At 39.2% G+C, this 19,902-nt stretch overlaps 1 protein-coding gene across 1 annotated transcript; it reads right to left on the bottom strand.

Annotated features, from left to right (window-relative positions):
* Positions 1–638: 638 nt before the first annotated feature.
* On the bottom strand, positions 639–15,887 carry LOC309591767 (very-long-chain enoyl-CoA reductase-like; the record flags this gene model as incomplete). The annotated part of the gene is made up of 13 exons (XM_082314521.1): positions 639–766; positions 866–911; positions 1,926–2,014; positions 2,751–2,808; positions 4,204–4,247; positions 4,336–4,408; positions 8,976–9,081; positions 9,200–9,315; positions 11,372–11,475; positions 12,833–12,877; positions 13,188–13,239; positions 13,754–13,804; positions 15,870–15,887. The coding sequence occupies 13 exons, from the start codon at positions 15,885–15,887 to the stop codon at positions 639–641; spliced, it is 930 nt and encodes a 309-aa protein (XP_082170647.1).
* Positions 15,888–19,902: the final 4,015 nt, after the last annotated feature.

The following is a 19,902-nucleotide window of genomic DNA, read 5'->3' as shown; positions in this document are numbered from 1 at the left end:
CACAGGATGTTACATCCACAAATACTTCTTCAGATTCTTTCGGCAAATTAGGGGTTAGACCCAAATCAGATATTTGAGATATTGCCTATTTCTTTATTCCAGGAACCGTTCATATTCTTTGGTAATGTTATTTGTTACAAAGCACCTGCCTCCAGGCAGCACACTCTCTTCTTCAAGTCAAAGAAGGCAGATCATGCAACTGTCTTCAGGCCAGCTGGCCGTGCTGGCTGAGCTGAGCTCTCTAGTAGTTAGCTGGTATGTCCTCGTTCCAATCTACTTATGTCTTGCAGAATGCCACTGCTAAATTTGGAGCTGCTTTTCAGCACAGACTTCTCAGTATCTCTGATCCATCAATCTAAATAGACTAGTACAGGAAAATCTAAGTCAATCAGGTTACAGTGAACTGTAGGGGCTTTTGACTACCAGCTGTGCAATGAAGCCTTATGTTTTGAAGGTGCTTCTGAGTTGAGAATTCTTGAATGTAAGGAAGTGTAGCTTTCAAGTGCCTACAATTTCCCTCAGCAGTGGAGATTCAGCATGCACCAAAATCCTTTAAATTAATTCACTTATTTGGTAGCAGGTTTATAAGCTTTTTCTTCTTGAAGTTCCGTGCAATATTCAAATTGAACCTTTTTTTCTTACAACAAAAAGGGAATAATTGGCATTCGAAGACTTGGATAATCCTTGAATTCTCGTAGGTAGGTGCAGTGTTTATCCTTTGCCCAGATTGTCATCTGAATGAAGCAAAGCAAGGTGAACAGCCCCACTGGAAGGAAGGGAGAAAAAGATAAATTTCATTATCAGACTAAAAACACACTCTTGTTGCTGACATCACTTCTGGGTGAAGTACCAAAACATTACTCACCTGGAACACACTGAGTCATGATAGTGAAACTGATCCAGGTCCCCACCTGTTTTGGCCAAGGAAATTTAAAATATTTCTGGTGACAGCATTTGCATTTATGTCTCTATTGATCAAAAACAACCTTGTCCTAGTATAGGTAAATAAAAAAGCCAAGGTCAGCCAGATCAATTTCTAGTGTTAATAACCTTTAGCCAAAAAGGTGAACAATGCCTTATTATCCCAAACAAAACCTTTGTGTTTGCTTCTGTAGCTATTATCAGGACAAAATTTTAAGCATTACAATATAGCGTCCTTTCTGTTTCTCTGTCTAATTTGTATTTGTCACACCTCCGTCAATGCTGGGAATGGTAACTTTCTACAGTCTGAGGCCAAATGCTGTTCTCATTAACATCTGTTAATCTCCACTGAAGTTAAAACTTGATGCTGTCCTTCTGTGCAAGAGTGAATTTTACACTGAGTTGCATTGGTTTTAACTGCTTTTGAACTGAGTCAGGAGTTTGGCTCTTGATTAAGGAATATGAAGCGATAAACTAATTCAAGCTTCTAAAGCAGTCACCACCAACACAGGCGACTGTATAACGTAAGAAAATGGGGAAGATGACCTGGGCCTATTTCCTCTTTTCTCTCACACTATCTTCTATTCGTCTGCCCACTATCCTCCTGCGTACTGTGATATTCCTGGGCTCCTTTATATTATAAATCCACCAGATGCCACCATCCCCTTCTTGCAACATACATTCAGTGGCACTCTATCTCCCTGTTCCTGCCTGCAAAATTTGCACTGCTTTCAAGTGTATCTTCGTCTTGTCTAGCAGCCACACTGAAGCACAGGCCCAGGGTCTGGTCTGTTTAAGGTTGGCCCTGTAAGTACTGCCTCCAGGGAGGAGAGGAAGAACAGACAAATTCCTGTCTGCAATCTGATTTCATGGGGTTTAGGGGAGGAGGGGAAATGTATTGAGCTGAACTGTTTCAGAGGTTTCTTCCATGTTTAACATTCCAAAAGAAATGAAAATATATTCAGCAAAACTAAAATCTTAAAATCTTGTTTGAAAATACATACCTCATATGTATAGTTAGGGCAAGATACAAAGAAAAACAGCCATGTGAAAGGATTCTTTGTTGGATATGGGATCTTACGGATTTTGGATCCTATAGATTAGAAAACAAACCACAAAATATTCACACTCCTAAATATATTGTTTCCTATAAAGACAACCCAAATCTGCCTACTCCTGCGTCTCATCACTGTCAGAGGGACAAGCAGGATGTGGGAAAACAGAATGTCCTCTGGACCCACAAGAAGGAATAGGATAACCGCGAGGAAATGTTCTGGCTCATTAGAAAGTCATCTACGTATGCCTTTGATCACAGTCACTCCTGTAAAAAGAGGTACCTCAAGTTTTAGATTTAGAAGTTAAAGGTTTTGTCCGATTGTCACAGAACGGGATTTTAGCAGTCATAGTTGATAACTGTAAGATGTTTGGCTCGTGCTCAAGGAACCCTGGCCTGCACAGAGATCTTGTGCTCCCTGTAGAAGCCAGTGAAGTTACTTTCCCTTGCTCACCAAAGCATAGCTTATAGGAGCGCTGTTTCCTTTTGCACTACCAGTGTAACTAATATAACGGCTCCCCCCAACACAACCTGACCCTAACCAATAAAAATTACAGTAAAATGAAAAGTGCTGTTTAACAGTCTGGTGTTGGATTCCTTGCGCTGTCTGATCTCCCCTAGAATACAATCTTCACAGTGCTGAGCAACCTGTGCTCCCACAGCAGCCAGCTGGTGGGTATCAGTGCCCTCCAGGACCAGGTCTTTCATGAGGCAGAGTAACTGTAGAAGTACTGAATGGCTGCGCAAAAGTGAAAAATGATAGTGCAATTTTTACCATTTCTCCGGAGGTCACTGAGTGCGACATGAATGGAAAAATTTCCAGCTTCACACAGCTGCAAGAAAAAGTATGACAGAATTAAAAACGTGCTTCTCTTCTATTTACTCTTCTTCCTTTTATTACTTCCTGGGGTACTTAAAAAAAAAAAAAAAAAAAAAGGAAAAGTATCTATTATAAACAATAAATATCCTTAACCAAGATTGCTGTCTGACAGGAGGATAGAATGTCTTTGTTGAAACCTGAGTCCATATTATACTGTTATATATTTATGATATTCACCAGCAAATGTGGATTCAGTGTCCAAAAGATCAAATTTATTACTTCTATAATTCCCATGAGCTCTAAAGGCAATAAACCAAAGGGGATAAAAGTAAATCCAGGGATACTTGCTTTATCTTTTGGTTATTCTTATGTCTTTAAAAACACCCAAAAATTGATTTGAATAGTTTTGGTTTCTCAAAAGTTATTAAAATCCCAAGGAAGATACGGTTGGACTCTAAGTAAGTTTTCTTCTCTAGAGTATAATTGATATGAATCATGAAATATAATTGACCCAGCTTCCTCCACTGGTTTTAAATAATGCTTCCCCAATGAATTACGCAGAAAGTGTACTGAAATGACCCATTTATATGATTATGGACAATCATCTCCAGTGTCTGCAAAGCATAACTGTTAAAGCAAATGACTGGTGGTCAGAGCTCCTGAGTTTTATGCCCAGCTCTGTGCTTTCAGTTATGTAGTCTCTCTATAAAATGGGAATAGATTATGAACTCAGTGAATTTTCATACTGGGAAGCTGCTTTGAGATCCTGCAGTCACTGATGATTAGTTTCTCAAAGCAAGTGAACAGCTGATGTTCTGAACAAGTTACGCATACATAGGAGAACTGGGTACATCTTTGTTGGCTACACTAACATTGCTTCTACATGTATGAAATGTTCCTAGGAACTGTGAGAATGAACAGACAGGGACTTAAGCATTTTGCTTCATAAGGAAAGCTGTAAAAAATTTCTGAAGCCCAGCAAAACGAACCTCTATCTCTGGAAATTATCAGCAGCATACTTTCTTAGTTAGCCGGTTTTCTGAGTTTTATGATCTGTTGTGATTCTTAACACTCAATAAACAGTTCACAAAACAAACTCACTGGCTTTTAAACACAGTGTCACAAAACGGTAGTTCCAGGATTCTTTTAAAGATTATGAGAGATCATCCCAGCAGATAAATATCCCAGTCTTGGAATGGATACAGAATCAAAATCTTCCCTTGTGTACAAGATCCCATTAAAAACTGGCAGATTGATCTGTTCTACATGCAAGTGGTCAGCTTTAGTAGTATGTCCCAAGCATTCAAGTTTTAAAAGTATCTACCTATCCTACTCACTCCTCCACTTATACAACATAAGAAATAAAGCAATATGTTTTAGCATTTTATAAAAAGAACAACAAACCTACCAGAAACATGATCACAGCAAAATTTATCTGTTTTTTCCCATAAGCTATTAAAAAAGAAGTTTACATGTGATTAGTACTAATATACAAACACTTAAGTACTTAAATCATATTGGAGGTTGTTTTGCTACTTACAAGGAGGAGTGTAAAGAGGATGATTGATGTAATAAGCAAGCCAAGCTGCAAATCCCCAGTAATACAAGCAGTTCTGAAAAACAGGGAATTTTTCTTTGTTTTAGTACAATCCTCTAGGCTGGTATTCACTGCAAGGACCACTGATAATAACGAATTGGGCTGATCCTTCAAGTTGCTGATTGATAATACAACAAAAAATGACTATACTAAGTGTGGTAAGGTGGGAGCAGACAACAGGAAATAACAGGAAGGACGTAGTGCTCGGAGAGTAAGATTTCCTCTCAACTGTCTTGGAGCTTTTAAGTTTATAAACAGTTTTAGAAAGTATGATCATACTATTGAAAACATATTTATCTTGTCTGGCAAGCCATTTGGCCAAAGATGAGGTGCCACACAGACTGAATGTTAGAGGCTTGTTTTGCTAACCCCTGAGACTTTGTAAAACCAGATTTAGGCACTGTGCTCTCTTCCCTGCTTATTACTTTGCATTGCCCATCTCTTGCCCTTCCTCTTCTCCTTCACCCCATGGTTTTTCTTTCTTTCCCATGCTGTAACTTTTCCTACCTAAAGTCACCGTGTCTGATGCTTTCCTCTGCCCTTGTGCTGTGATATCTTTAGTTTGTCCCTTCTGCTGCTGTCCTTGGCTTTCTGTGATCCAGCTTCCATTCTCTAAACTCTGATAACACGGCCGTCACTAATGTCTGTACTGACTCAGTCCTGACCAATCTCAAAGCTTGTTTACAGGCTTCATCCATGAAAAAACCACTTAGAATGACAATCTCTGCCTCTTGTTTGGTTTTCCTGGCCCTGCCTCCTGTGGTTTTTCTTCTGACACTCATTGCTGCTTCAGTATCTTGGTGACAGGTTATCTTCTCCCTCCTTATATATCTGTAGGTAGGAGAGGGGCCCTTTCTTGGTCCATTCCTCCTCTTCCTCTATGCTCTCACACCTAAGTGCCATTCTCTTGCAAAACAGACTTTAACCCTTGTCGACAACTCATAAACTTGCCTCTTATCAGTTGAGATTTCTTCCTTTATCAAACCTAGTGCCTCAGTTTTTAATGTTTTAGGGCATTATCACCTGGACTTCAGCAAGACCAAAACTGAGTTCTTTATCTTCCTTTCACCACTTCTTCTGTTCTTTTCCTTCCCCTTATCTTTTCTTCCCTCTTATTTTCACTCTTGAGTAAAACACTGATCCTCTTACTCTTTCTGGTGATGCTTTTTTCTTGGCCTTCCACTAGGTTCGTGTACCTTGGACATTTCTAGGTCTTTCTGCTTTCTCCTTCACAGCTTTCCTTTCCTGCTCACACAGCTAAAATTCTTATCCAAGGCTGCGTTCTTTCCTGCTCTGACTGGTTAAACTCTTTTTTTTTTTGCTTTGAATTTTGCAGCCTTTTTCCCCTATATATACCAGAACTGCATTTCTAGCAATAATACCCCCAAAAGTGATTACCTCAGCATCTGCAACCCACACTAGCTGACTGCAGTGTCTGATGGTGCATTTTTCTGAAAATGCTGGTGAGGGGTAAGCCCCCCATCTGCTGCAAGCAGTTGCATCAAACATTCTGTCATATTTCCGCTTTCTTTTCAGAGTTAATTGAACCACTGAAGTGCCCAGAGACCTCAGACAAAATGGACACCCTATTGAGTATGCTGTATACAAGCACATAGTATGTCCTTGCTCTGAGATTATATATTAATAGATAACTGAGGAGAAAGAGCAAATTATTAACCAATAATTACAGATCAGGTGGGACAAAAGGGCAGAGAGATTAAGTAACTTCCCCGTGACAACTGTCCTTTTCCCCAAGAAAAGCAGCAAAGCCAGAAGAATGACTCCTGTGAGGAACAATCATCTAGTTAGTGTCCTATCCATAAATTACTGCTTCCTCCCTAACACTAGCTTCTTCCACCATCACCTATAATGTACTAACTGCTGTACAAACTTAGGTGGAAACAGTTTCTTGTAATCTTGGAATGGCATCTTATGAAAAACCTTTCCCTAACTTTGGGGCTTGGCACAGGATGGATCATGTGCCAGTGGATTTCAGTAAAGTAAAATTAAATAAATAAATTATCATGGCTCAGCTCCCAACAATACATGCTGTAATTAAACTGAACAAGTACTATTCATCCAAAGAACATGATTTACTGTGAGAGTATTCCTCAGTTATAAGAAAAGGAGCTTTAAGATGAGTAGAGTCTGCCGCTGCTAAGGTCCTGAGCAGTAACACTACAAACGTCCAGCTGCCACTAGAAGCCTTATTGCTCATACAAAAGCCTCCAGGGAGATTCAGACAGGAACAGCAGAGTACATGCAGACTTCATAAACTCACTTGAAAGAAAGAAATTGTTTCTGTGAATCTTTCATATTCCAGGTGAATGATAAAGCTTTACAACAATCTCTTATAAAAAGATTTTGTGGATCAAGTTCAGATATTGCAGGGATCCCATAAATAAATTATTCCTAAGTTTACAAAGTTATGGTTAGGATTTTTGTCTTCTCTACTTCAATTGATGATCCCTATGATGATTAAAAGTATTTCTTAATACCCTGCCTATGTTTATTCATGACCAGCATGTACCCTTCTGTTTGTCTCATTACATTGTCTTCTGGATTAAATGGTATTTCTTTAGGTCTAGTGTTTTTATAGATGTTTTCATAGAAAGCAACAATATCCCTTCCTTCTACCCATGAAAAAGTTCGGTAAGACCAGTCATAAGAGTAATCTTTGAGGAATTCCACTGGTACCTCCCTGTTATTAAAGGTCTGACAGATCCTTTTCTGGTACAACCATAATCATCTTTCCTGTAGTTAGTTTATCACCACACAATTTTTGTATTAATCCCTATCTTATTCACCCTGAGTCAGTTGTTTACTAAGTCCAGATAAATCAGGTATTCTACCTTTCCATTGCTTCGAAAAATCACGTATCTTAGAAAGAATTATATTATGTTAGTATATAGCATGAACTGCTTTTGGTGAACCCCTGCAGCATTTTACTGCATCATTTGTTCCTATTTCCATTTGGTAAACAAAGGATGAAAATCACAAATCTCATCAATTCCTGTCTCAGATCTCTGCTTATTGCGATTGAAGTATGTCTTGTTAAAGGTAGCTTTCCATTGCACTTAGGAAATAAGCTATCTATATCTGCTATGTGTGATCAAACACTTAAAGTAAGAAGCTTTGTCTACCATCTGGTTGTGAGAGAAAAAAGGGAAGAGGATGTGATATTTTTCTCACTGGCACAATTTTGGAGTAACACCACCAAAGTCAACGAAATTACAAAAGCAAATCAAACCCAAGCACTGCTAAGCAAGTAGAAGAACCGTGAGCAACTTTACAGATGAAAGCAAGTACCACCAACCTGAGAAGGTGGAAAAGTAGAAGTGATCAGAATGACTGGTACAAATGTCAATTTTAGCAACAACAGTTTGTATGGTCTGAAAGGAACAAGTAGTTGTCAGAGATGGCAGTGAGAAAATGAAGATTTATCACACTGTACAGATTCTTTTTCAAGGTAAAGTTGCCCATTTATCTGCTGTTTAGCCTGCATTAACTACTATTGTGTCAAGAACAAGTCTTTAAGTAAGTCATCTGCTAGCCTTTTAACACACACCACCCCCACCCCCGCACTATTCCGCTGGGGGAAACACAGTAAATTGCTAGGGAGGATTCTTTCTGAGGGCCACTGCTCAACTACAGACCCTCCTTCCATTTAGAAAGCATGAAACTATCCCCAGAACTACCAGAGCCGCTGCGCAGCTGTAAGGAGGTAGCCACAAGGTAGAGCTTCAGCTGCTGGGAGTATCGCTGCCATCATACAAATTCCAAGGGCCTGTCTAAATACCAAATGTTAAATATCCAAATGCTGATACTATACTATACTATACTATACCATACTATACTATACTATATGCTTTTCCAGTTGTAGATGATAATTTCCTGTCTTCCTGAGTATAAAGCATATTTTTGAATACCAGTGCGTACTCTGTTGCAAACATTTGTACCATAACTACTGCCCATGCATAACCATGCAGTCCACTCTACTACTTTGCAGACGTCTCGGAAACAGGGGGTCTGCGTCTCAACAGCTGCCCTATGCCACAGCAGCACTGCTAACATTAGGGAGTGCTCCTGCAAGAGAAGAAAACGCAGAACAACCAAGCTGCTTTGCGCTGGATCAAAGGTAAATTAACAGTTGCTTAACAGTGAAGAGGGTGTTAGGGGCAAAAAAGATGTAAAATGACTCTTACAAAAAGTAGATTTAAAAAAAAAACAAAACAGCCCTCCCAATATTGTGCCTGCCTGTGCTACCTTAAAAGTTACCCTTGTTACTAAAACCTTCAAGCCCAAGGAGCTAGCTGAGTGAAAAGGAAGCATATGCTGAAGGTTTAAAATTCTAAAAGAGCGATGAGCATACTATAACATGAATAACAGTATGACAACATGTGGGTTATACAATAGCAATCAATGTTAAAAAGTCTTTTGAAAAAACTACAGATTTATGGGTGAGATTTGCTGTGCATTACTGCAAAAGCCACACCAAAAAAGTCTGTGCTGCAGAGGCAGAGCATAGGTTGGCTAGGTTGCATTTGTAAGGGGGGCTATGGATAGATTCTGACACAATTTACCTTCACAATATTCCTCAGTGGCATAGTCCCATGGGAGAACCGATGAACAAATACTGTTTCAATCAACCTTTTGATGTAGTGGAAAGAATGGCAGATACATGCCAAGCTAGAAACAGCAAGACAAAAGCATTTAAGAGTGCTTAAAAAAACAAGTGTGGCAAGACATTTGGAATAAGACTACAATGCTAACAAGAAATACTGCTCAAGCCTGCAAACGGACTTACTTAACTACTGGATGCGGGCTTGATGTAAACCTCTCATCCAGTCCATAGACAAAAGGCATGCGGAAATAAAACAGAAAATAGATGAACAATGGACCTGTATATTCTATCAAAAATACCTGCAAAAAGAGAGAAAATAATTAGACAGCTGAATTAGATGGTGGTTTTGCTTTGGTTTCTTAGTGATAACTAATGCAGTGGGATAAACACCTCCACTGACCCAGGATGGCATTTAGAGAGGCAGGGAGGGAATAGCAAGTTTGGGCTTGGGCTATGAAAGTGGTAGACATGCACGTAAATGTTTTGCCATGCATTTGCCTCCGTTGCATACAAACAGCCATTGCCAGTGCAGCTGACACAGGATGGGTATGAAAAGATAACCATGGCAGCCCAGAGATCATGGTAAATATGCATGCACGTTACATTTACGCAGTGCTCACCCTCCTCTTGCCCTCAAAAACTGTTGCTTTATTTTAGGTTAAAATGAAATTTGGTGAAGAATTTATCCTGAAAAAGAGGAGCTTTGTTTCTAATGAATGAATTTTGTTTAAACTGGAAACACAGCTTGTAAGTGTTCACAGGTGATGCCATCTGTATGAACAGCACAGCAGATGCCCCAGGAAAAAATCAATTCATTCTATGTTCAAAAAATCTTTAATTTGAAGACAAAGAAGAAAAACAGAAAAAAAAAAAAAAAAAAGAGGGGGAACGAAAGAAGCTATTATCTAACTTGATTTCATTTCAGATAGGTGTGTATTTCTTAGGAACATCAATTTAAATTTAAGTTAACTTTGGACCAAACATTATCAGTTGAATTTTCCACACTTCTGTAAGTGAGGAAGGTAGGCCCATACCCCATTTATGGAGGAAGAAGGGAAATGGGTTGTACTTCTGTGAAAAAAATAAAAATCCAACCACTGTTTTCTAATGTATTTAGAGTTATTTTGGCACTCAGAAAAGTTGTGTTATCGACTTCTGTAGCACTCAGCATTTTCTCTTGCGAAGATCGGATTTGATTGTAGATGAGAAGTTTGTCTTTTTTATTTCACAAGACTGAAGTATTTCTTGGCTTACATTTGAATGAAGTAGCTTGAAGGGCAGGGAGAGCAGAATGTAAAGGAAAGATTATGGAATGGCAGAAGTCTGGTGTTACTCTGCACTGTGATATTTTGATATATATTAATGCATGTGTGTCTTGGAGTCTACATTGCCATTAGAAGTTTTGCCTGTCTTTTACTGGTTTTTTGATCGCGTAATAGCTGCCTGAGTCATCAGCAGCCAAAGTAATGATGTGAAGATTCAGTCTTGCAGTACATTTGACTTTTTTTTTTTTTTTTACCTCCTAGGAATGTTGTCTTCGCTATTTGTCATTAACACAAGACTTTATTAATGTCTCATAGCTAAGAAATGGTAAATGTGCCTTTAAATTATGGGGTACTTTTCCCCTGGTGCTGTGCTGTTTCATTAGAAGTAGTATAATATGTGCATCATGGACCTTCTGAAGAGCTGGAAGGTCACTGATCATCTCACTGCATAAACAGCAGTGCTGTGTTGCCTGCCAAGTGAGTTCTGATGATAGGATTTGCATTTGAGCGAAGACAGTAAGTATGTGAGGTCGTTGTGGATGGCTACTAATATTGCAGAAATTATCAGCTGTCATTTGCCTGCCAGTAGCATCCTGGGATGCAGCCACATGCAGACAGCTAACTGATTTTACCTTCATGCATTTTCCTGCTGAAGGCACTTCAGTTACTGACATGTGAAGTTGCTCACATGCCTGTTTGCAGGACAAACTTGTAGGAGCATAATCTTGATCTTTGTCAGGAGAGTTACGCAGGCCCTGTGAACCAGATCCTCATAGGCATTTAGGCACCTAGTTCCTAGTGATTTTGCAGTAGACATCTAAATCCATTTGAGAACCTGCACCTTAGTCCAGTAGAGCCAACCTACCCTGCAACAAGTTTTCCACTGCTGCTCTCCCAGGGAACTAGGCATTCAGAATATTCTATTACTGCTTTCCCTGATTAAATGAACTGAAGCAATGAGGATTCATTGCCTGCATCCACTGTCACAGCAGGCATCATGCAGAAATATTGGAGAGAGACAAAAAGTGATGTGAGGATTAATTATGGAAAAATAGCCATTAAAATGGCTTAGACTTGAAGCATAGCTCACCGTAGTCCATCCTATCTGTGGCCCTAAATCTTTAAAGTATAAGGTAGCAGTTGTGCCAACAGGGAGGTGCTGCAGGATTTCCTCATCCCTCAGGGACTTTCCTTCTGAGAAGGAAAGAAGTAATTACATCTCAGTGAAATTCAAGTCAACTTTGGTATCATACTAGCTTTATATTGTGCCTCAACCAATCTGTGAGATTCTTTGACGTGACGTGGGTTTATTGGAATCTCAATAAACAAACTAAGAATGTTTATAGTTAATTTTGAATTATCCCTGTAATCACATATAAACCTAGATCCTCTATTCACACCAAGACAGTTAGGAGAATTCTGAATTCTATGTGCCTGCCTAGTTTAGTAGACTTGCTTCATCACTGCTACAGCAGAATTTGCTGATGGGTCACTGCCTTTTAACATAGTTCACTGACCTCCTGGTCAGCTGCATCTCCATCTCTCTGCTCTCTCTTCCCCTCTTCTCATTGCTCATCATCAGACAAACAGAAGCTGGGATAAGCTGAGACTGGAAGGCTCTCTTACAGAGGTTTTCATTGTCTCCTTTTTTTCCCAACCAACCAGCTAGGAGGTGATTCCACAGGACCTGAGCTAGTACTCAAGCTTTTAATGCTTAGATTTGGGGGAATCTCCAGAAGGCCAGCATTTTCTCATGGCAAGTTGCACAACATAAGTCCATGGAGGAATCTGACAAGGTAGGTCTTTGAAGAAGGAAATAAGGTACTCATACGCCTGTTTTCCATGGATAGATTCTACACAATGAACTAATCATCTTCACCAGCATGCTTTTAAGGGACTGTTTAAATAAAATTACGCTTAATGGAAGCAAAAGAAGACAGTGCTACATTTTATACTGAATGCTAAGATGAATTAACAGTTTGGCAATTAGACTTTCTTTTGTGCACCCAGGCCATGTACTAAAAGGCTTCTAGTAGCAATACCTACAACTGCATTAGTGAAGTCAGCCAGCTGGCATCAGCTTTGTCAGCAAATCCTACATCCATGGCAATGTGTTTTGCATTAGCTTACCTCAAAAGAACTGTAATTCCTGCCTGAGAGCAGAGGATTATGTGAATTGATAGCTCTAACTCATAGCCTTTTTTAGTACTCCCAGCTGAGCATCACTGTGGAGATCATTTCACTGCAGCTAAGGGAAATTAGTATCTAGGTTCTGTGCTGCCTGTCTTGAAAGCAAAAGTGCTCAGTAGTTAGAAAGTGCATCGGAACAATGTGCAGACTCCTGAGTTAATTACCACGCACCAGGCACATGGGTGGAACTCCGTTCAGTACTTTCAGAAAACTGAATTTGTTCTGGATTCTCTTCAGCCTTCATAGTGCTAATGAACGTAGCTGGAAATTCATTCTTAAGAGCCAATACCCATGCAAAGTACACCTTTTATGCCAGGCCCCTGCTCAGAGCCTTGTTACTCTAGTCCTTACAAGTACTTACTTGGATCAAGTTTTATCGACTGCCTTGCTGGATACCACCGAGGATCTGTAAGACCATACAGGATTGCATGATATATAATGTTTGTTTTACACAACAAGATAAGATTTAGTTAAAGATTTTTATGAATATTTATTCAACATGAATATCTGTGAGAAATTATGCAGCAGAAAAAAATACAAAGGCATATCAAGATAGTATAAAAAAATGATACTGAAATCTCACTGTGATCGCATTCATGTGCAGGTTACTTAGCATTATGTGTGCGTGCATCACATGTTTCAAATTATGTAATTTTCTCCTATTTATATACTGGATATTCTGCTGTGATGTGAACTGCTGCAAAAGTTATACTTACATAATTTATGGAACATCAATCTGATCTCCCTAATTGTGGCATTTGGTTCCACCTAGGCAACAAAAAATATTATTGTATATGTAAGAAAGATGCATATTTTGAAAGGCAACTGCTAGGTGTAAGACTATACAAGTAGAGATGTGACTCAAACAATGTAACAGTGTAACTTTCTTACAGATGGCTAGGATTGGTATGGATGATTCAAAGTACTTCTTACAGGAAAAAGGGAAGACAATTTGTGGCATCTGTTTCAGAGGCAGCTTCTCTAGCAGTGATCAAGAGTTACTACAACAGCAGCGACAGTTTGATGGCTTATGAGTGAGTGAGGCACAACTGGCACCATCTTAGTGAAGAAGCTGAAGTTGTGCTCTTTGCCCAAAAGCTCCTTCTGGAAAAGGGCTGAAGTACTCTGTAGGCAGTATGAAGTGTGCATAATTGTTGCCTCTTCAGTGGCCAAAGAAAGGCTATCAGGAGATGAAATACCTTTCATAAACACTAAGTTTACTTAAGAGAAGCTAGTGATTTTTAAATAGTCACCTAGCATTTTAAACAGATTTTTGTTTTACCTTATCTAGGAAGCAGAGCTGTTCCTTTGTCTTCCAATCAAGGATTTCCACCTGATAGGACACAAAATGGTAATTACTAATTATTGGTTAAATAATGTCTAAACTCTTAGTTGATTCCCAAATTCACAGTCATTGTTCAGAGCGAGACACCATTGTTCTCTGATCTGTGGACTGTGTTAAAAACACTTCTGATGTGCTCGAGAGACAGCTTTAATCATAGCCACGTTCTCAAAGCACTCAACTTGCAAAAAAATAATATTCTTGCCAAATAAATTGTCTTTCTGGATATATTCAGAAGCAAAAGTAGCTAACTTATTGATCAAAACACATTGATCTGGGGTATTTTTCTTATGCTAGAGCAAAAGGAAGAAATAAGGGATAGACAAGTTGCACAGGAATCACTAAGGAACAGAATTTTTATGATTTGGAAAACTAGAAAGACAGTTTGAGGAAAAAAAATTAAATGTGCATATATATGCATGTAAGCAAATACTCTGAGTACATACAGCTTGAAGATTAATGATGTGCCTTGTTCCCAGAATATTTAAATTGTAAAGAGAGCGGAAAATATTGGCAGACATAATGAACAGATGCAGCTAAAGATCTGGACTTCACAAATCCTTAAAAGGTTGTTATAAGAATCGTCAATGTTACTCTTGACTCTCAGATCACCCGTATTAGTAACTACATATTAGCATTTTATATTCCAAGCAGTGGTTTAGCTATAGCTCTGAAAAGGAAAGAGCAGTTTATTTCCATGATCAAATGGCACTTTGGCAAAAGGTTTTGATTTTAATGAGCAGCCAAGCAGAAAAGTCCCCAGACATTACAAAGTTCAGTTGCAGCAGGCTAGCAAAACCTAAAATACAGTGATGGTGTTTCAATTTAATTTGTTCTCATCAAACACTTTGTAATGGAACTTTGTGGTATAGCTAAGAGTGAAAGTTCAAAGGTTATCTGTCACGCTAAATGACTGGGACTATCATCACTTGGTACCAAAAGAGTTTGTTGTTGTTTTGTTTTTTGTTTTTTGTTTTTTTTTAAATAAACATCTAGCATTAATTATGCTTGGTATTAACTGGGCAAGAGGATAGATTAACATTAGACTTTAAATATGATTCCTTACTAAAAATAGGAGTCACAGTCCAGTATCTTTCTAATAGGGTTGCTTTGAAGAGATCACCTGGTTAAAGTATCTTATTTCCTTCTTTTACTTGTCCCAGATTGTTCTTTCTCTATTGGTGCAGCAATGGAGCACTTCAGCTCCAGCCAGAAGCATCAAATCTGATCTCCACAAGGAATACTAATGCACTGTGCTATTTTCTACTTGTGCATTGTAAGCTCTAAGTGGGACATCCAGGGAGGTAAGCACTTTTCCTCCTTTGTGATACGTAACGAATGTGTGACAGATTACTGGGATATTGTATGTATGTTTCCCCTTCATTTTTTATATTTGAAATAACACAAATTTCAAGTTTTAATGTCTCTGTTGTGAGACATCTCCACCGGAAAGCAACTGAAGTGGATTCCCTTCCCAGAGGGCTGTTCTTGAAATACAGCATTCTGACTCTTGCAGTCCACAGAACAAGTGCTGTGGGGGCTGTAAACCATTTTTTGTCCCTTCTGATGCCAAGTTGCTACAAGGGTTATTGAAACCTTTGGTGTATCTCAAAGCTCTTGTGTCAATGAATACCACTGGGCTGCCCTACAGACTGCAACATGGCCCACAGATTTAGCAGTCTCCTTCCCATTCCATACCCACTCCCAGCATATACATATTGGATCAGAATCCCCCAGGGGCAGTTTTAGTCTATGGCCTTCAGTGGCTGTATTAGAGAAATCTTCTCCAGAGCAATTACAGAGTCATTTGGATATCTTTCTGCCACCTACGCTCTTTTAATTGGGTTATTCTTGCTATGCACAAGGCCAGACTGAAAATTATAGACCATTTTGTTTTGCTCTGTGGTTTTCATGGGAGTGGCTGTACAGAAATTTAGGTACTTCTGTGAACCTTTGGAATCAGTGTGGAAAACAAACAAACAAATCATCCAAGATTTTCTATAGTGTTATTCGGTTCCATTCCAGCATGTCTCTTTGAAGTGCCAAACCGACATACCTGCCTGTACTGGCCCATTTCTTCAAATACCTAAAGGGAGCCTATAGAAATGATGGATCCAGACTCTTCTTGAAGGTGCACAGTGATAATGGTGAGAGGCAACGGACACCGGTTGCAATATGGGAAAATCGAATCAGATCAGATACAAGGAAATTTTTTCACCATGAGCTTGGCCAAACATTGGATCGAGTTACCTAGAGAGGATGTGGAATCTCCATCCTTGGAGGTATTTAAAACTGGACTGGACAAGACCCAATGCCATTTGATTTACTTGTATCTGCTTTGAGCAGGAGCTGGACTACATGACTTCCAGAAGTTCCTTGCAACCTAAATTATTCTATATTTTTTTGGACACCCATTCCTGAAATACAAACATTTCAGTTACTTTCAGTTACTTTCAAGATCTAAGCAAACACCAAACATTCCCTCCCTTTTCAGAAAGACAGACATAGGAACACAGCTTTAAATTCCACTCCAGCCCATAGGAAGTTGCGCGACGACAGAGTGAAAACAAGGTGACTGTTTCCTCTAGTTATCACGCCTCTTAGCTGGATCAGAACATCCCCCCGTGTTTAGATGTTCCCTGCATAAGGGACAGAAAAGCCTGATCCAAGGCAAGAAATGTTATCTTTTCTGAACATAATGGCCAATCACATGAACCCACGTAGCACTGAACACAGTGTTTCCAGTCTTCAGGCGCAGCACCAAGTCAGTTAATGTATTGGTTGGCAACAGTTTTGAGATACCCAGCAATCTGTTCTTGGAACACTCACTGATGGGTATCATCCCTTTCAAACATAAATAGTTTGGCTCAGAGAACTTTAATTTCTGTGTTTTCAAAGCATTTAGCACAATAGGACACTGACTGTTGGCTTGCACTAGTGCAGTATGACTTACAGTCCACTTATTTGGTGAATTTTAGAAGGCATTTTAAATTGCAGCTTCTCAAAAACTACTTTGAGTAGAACTTAATCAATAGGCAGAGTTGCGCAAGATAGCTATGTTAAAACTCTTGTATGACTACAAATATACATCGTCAATGTTTAGAAGACAAATTTGTTCTAGTGCATAAGGATTAAAGATTGATAGTGTCTTTAAAAACAGAACATTTCTTGGTTGTTATTGTTTAGAACAGGTCAAGGGCAAAGAATAATCAATATATGATATAAGCAGAAAAAAGTACATTCAACTGTTAAACTTTAATTCAGAAAATAAAAGAGGAAAATAAAAGGGGCAAAAGTTTATTCATAGGGGAAGAACAGTTGAACAAACAGTGTTTAAAAAATAATTTTTAAGGTGCAGTGTCCCTTCAATAGGATTACAAAAATATAGTAGATCAAATTCCCGCAGTTTAAAGCCATGTCAAATGCTTAAGGATCAACAGATCTTCAAAAATGATGGGATAACTGTTATGGAAATACTGACACACTTATCATGTCTGTGCATCTCGGATGTTTTATTTGCAGCCATTTGTACTCAGCAGATTCAGTAAACTGTAGCTGAGTGAGATTTTGTGAGAACTGACATAAGCATATATTGTATTGATTTCTTTTGAAATTACTCAATAAAAAAAAAAAAAAGCTTATTTTACAGTCTAGGAACCAACCAGCCCGAGAAAGAATAATGCAGAATGAATTAATTCTCCCTGAACTATTAGAGTACTTACGTAAGGTTCCTTGAATTTAACACTAAAAAAAAAATCAGTCATTGCCACAGTCCTAATTAAATCTTTCTAAACATTTTATTTTTCCTATGGAATTAGTAATTTTCTCTATCTCCTTAGGCTTTTCTGGTATACTGTGTTGTTCCTGAAGGAAGTAAGCATGCCTTAGTGTGATCTCACACTAGGGCATATCAAGAATAACTTTCTTGAAGTCAATAAAGTTAAGCCAAAGGGAAATTGCTGTAAGAGTACTTACACTGAAAACTATGTTTGTGCTGCTGCTGCTACAGTCTGAAATTTCCCTTCCACAGGAATGTACAAACTATTGCAGAGGATGAATCTAAGGATCCATCTAGAACAGTATCTTTCTTTCTGATACAGCCAGCAGCAGGTGACTCAGAAAAAGGAATAAAACAGGGCAAGAATGTAGCGACGGGGGGGAAGGGAGGAGGCAGACACAGAGACTGTGATTTTCCTGCACCAGAAGTGCTGCCTTTGTACTTAATAGCTTTTCATGGATTTTTCCTCAATCAGTTTATCCACTTGCCTTTTAAACCCGTGTAAACCTTTTGCATGCATGGTGTCCTGAGGCGGGGAGTTCCGTAGCTTAGCCACATGCTGCGTGAGGAATTTCCAAAGCAGAACCAAGGCAAATGTTTAACCATGAAGTGAAATTTCATTGTCTTACCTGTGGAGTGCTGTACCTTATTCTGTAGGTAGTCCAACTAAGTAAAGCCTTACCTCTCTGAAGCCATTGGCTCATATTTCATGAAACTAGAATCTTATTACATTATTTCACTGTGTATAAAAAGAGGAGATACAGTGACACCCATACTCAAAAGGTTTTATACAATTAAATTTCACTTTTGTAGAATTTAGACGTCTAACATTTAAAGGTTCACAAGACACACACTAGGTACTTACTCCTCAGCTTCCTAAGTTCTGCTCCTACGCAAGCCAATGAGAACCACCGCCTGAACTGTGCTGAAACTCAGTACATTTTTATTTCTTCCACCTGTTTCAGATTTGTTAGTTAGGCATGCTTGCATCTAAATCCTCGAGGACCTTGATCCAGTAAGCATCTCTATCCCAAGGTCAGCGCGATGCACAGCATTTAGATTATTTCTGAATGAAACTAAACTCTCAGCAAAGGAGAGGATCTAGTTCTTCATGCTTTATATGGAATGGTTAGACACACTGCCAGGAAGTGGGAAAATTACTTTAGACTGTCTTCTGCCATTCCCCACTCCTCCCATAGAAGGCTTGGGTGGCTTGGGCCACCAAGCAAGGAATACAAATTCAAGAGAGACCAAAAAGTACAGGCAGGAGAGGACAGGAGTGTATTCCAGTGAAAAAGGCAGTCTCCTACCAAAGAGAGATCCTGAATTCCTGTCCCTCTGGGCTGCTTAAAGCACTGCTCCCTTTCATTGCCATTCTGTTCAGCATTTCCCTATGGTGGATGCCTTCTGGGATACCACACAGTGAAGTAAACTTGGATACCTTAACCAAATCGTCATATCCACTCTTAGAGCTGGGTGCCTCACCTGAAGGCATGGCAAAGCCCAAAGCACTTTATGGACCTGGACCTGAGGATGGTAACAGGTGTAGAGCTACAAACGGTCATCCTTCAGAAAGACAAATCCACTTACTTATATAATTGACAAAGGATAAAATAAGTCTGTGTAAGAATGGTCAGGAAGGAAAAGGAAGGTGTATTCCCTTGGAGCGGGAGGCTGGTTTATTTTTCACAAAATGGAAGAGCTGTTAGAGATTTGTGCTTTCACAGTGAATTCTGGCTCTTCAAAGCCTGTGAAAGCTTTCCAGCTTTTACTAGCATGACATCTTCCAGGAGGATACACAAGATGGGAAAGGAACCTGCACCAGTTAATACTGACTCAGTGGGTATTTACTTACACTGGCTAACACAGAGCAGCACATTGCCAATTTCCCCGGCATACTGCAGTGACCCATCATTCGCTGAGTATCACTGTCACTGTGAAGCAGACTGGAGTGCCTCCATCTGAGAACCTAAGCCAGCTTTGACTCAACACTAAGTAGACATCCAGGTCTTTCAACACCACTGCGTAGCCTTTTCCATGTGCAAGAGAATATCCATTGCCTCAGGGCTTTAGTTTATGGTGATTATTTTCTACAATGACAATATTCAGATAGGAGAGGTTTATAAATTCTTTGTGAAATCACAGTCATTTCTTTGCATCAGCACTGTGATTTGCAGTGTTGAACTTCAGTATCTATAGTTCCATTACTACTCTTTCTGGATCACATTTGGTGTATGGATGTCAAAATGTACATCCAATGTATGCTTTTGACATGGAATTGAAGAGACTGAAGAGAGAGAGGTTTTTTCCT

Source organism: Platalea leucorodia, assembly GCF_965183815.1.
Source record: "Platalea leucorodia genome assembly, chromosome: 5".
NCBI lineage: Eukaryota > Metazoa > Chordata > Aves > Pelecaniformes > Threskiornithidae > Platalea > Platalea leucorodia.
Note: the sequence above shows the minus strand (reverse complement) of the source record. Positions and strands in the feature narration are given on the sequence as shown.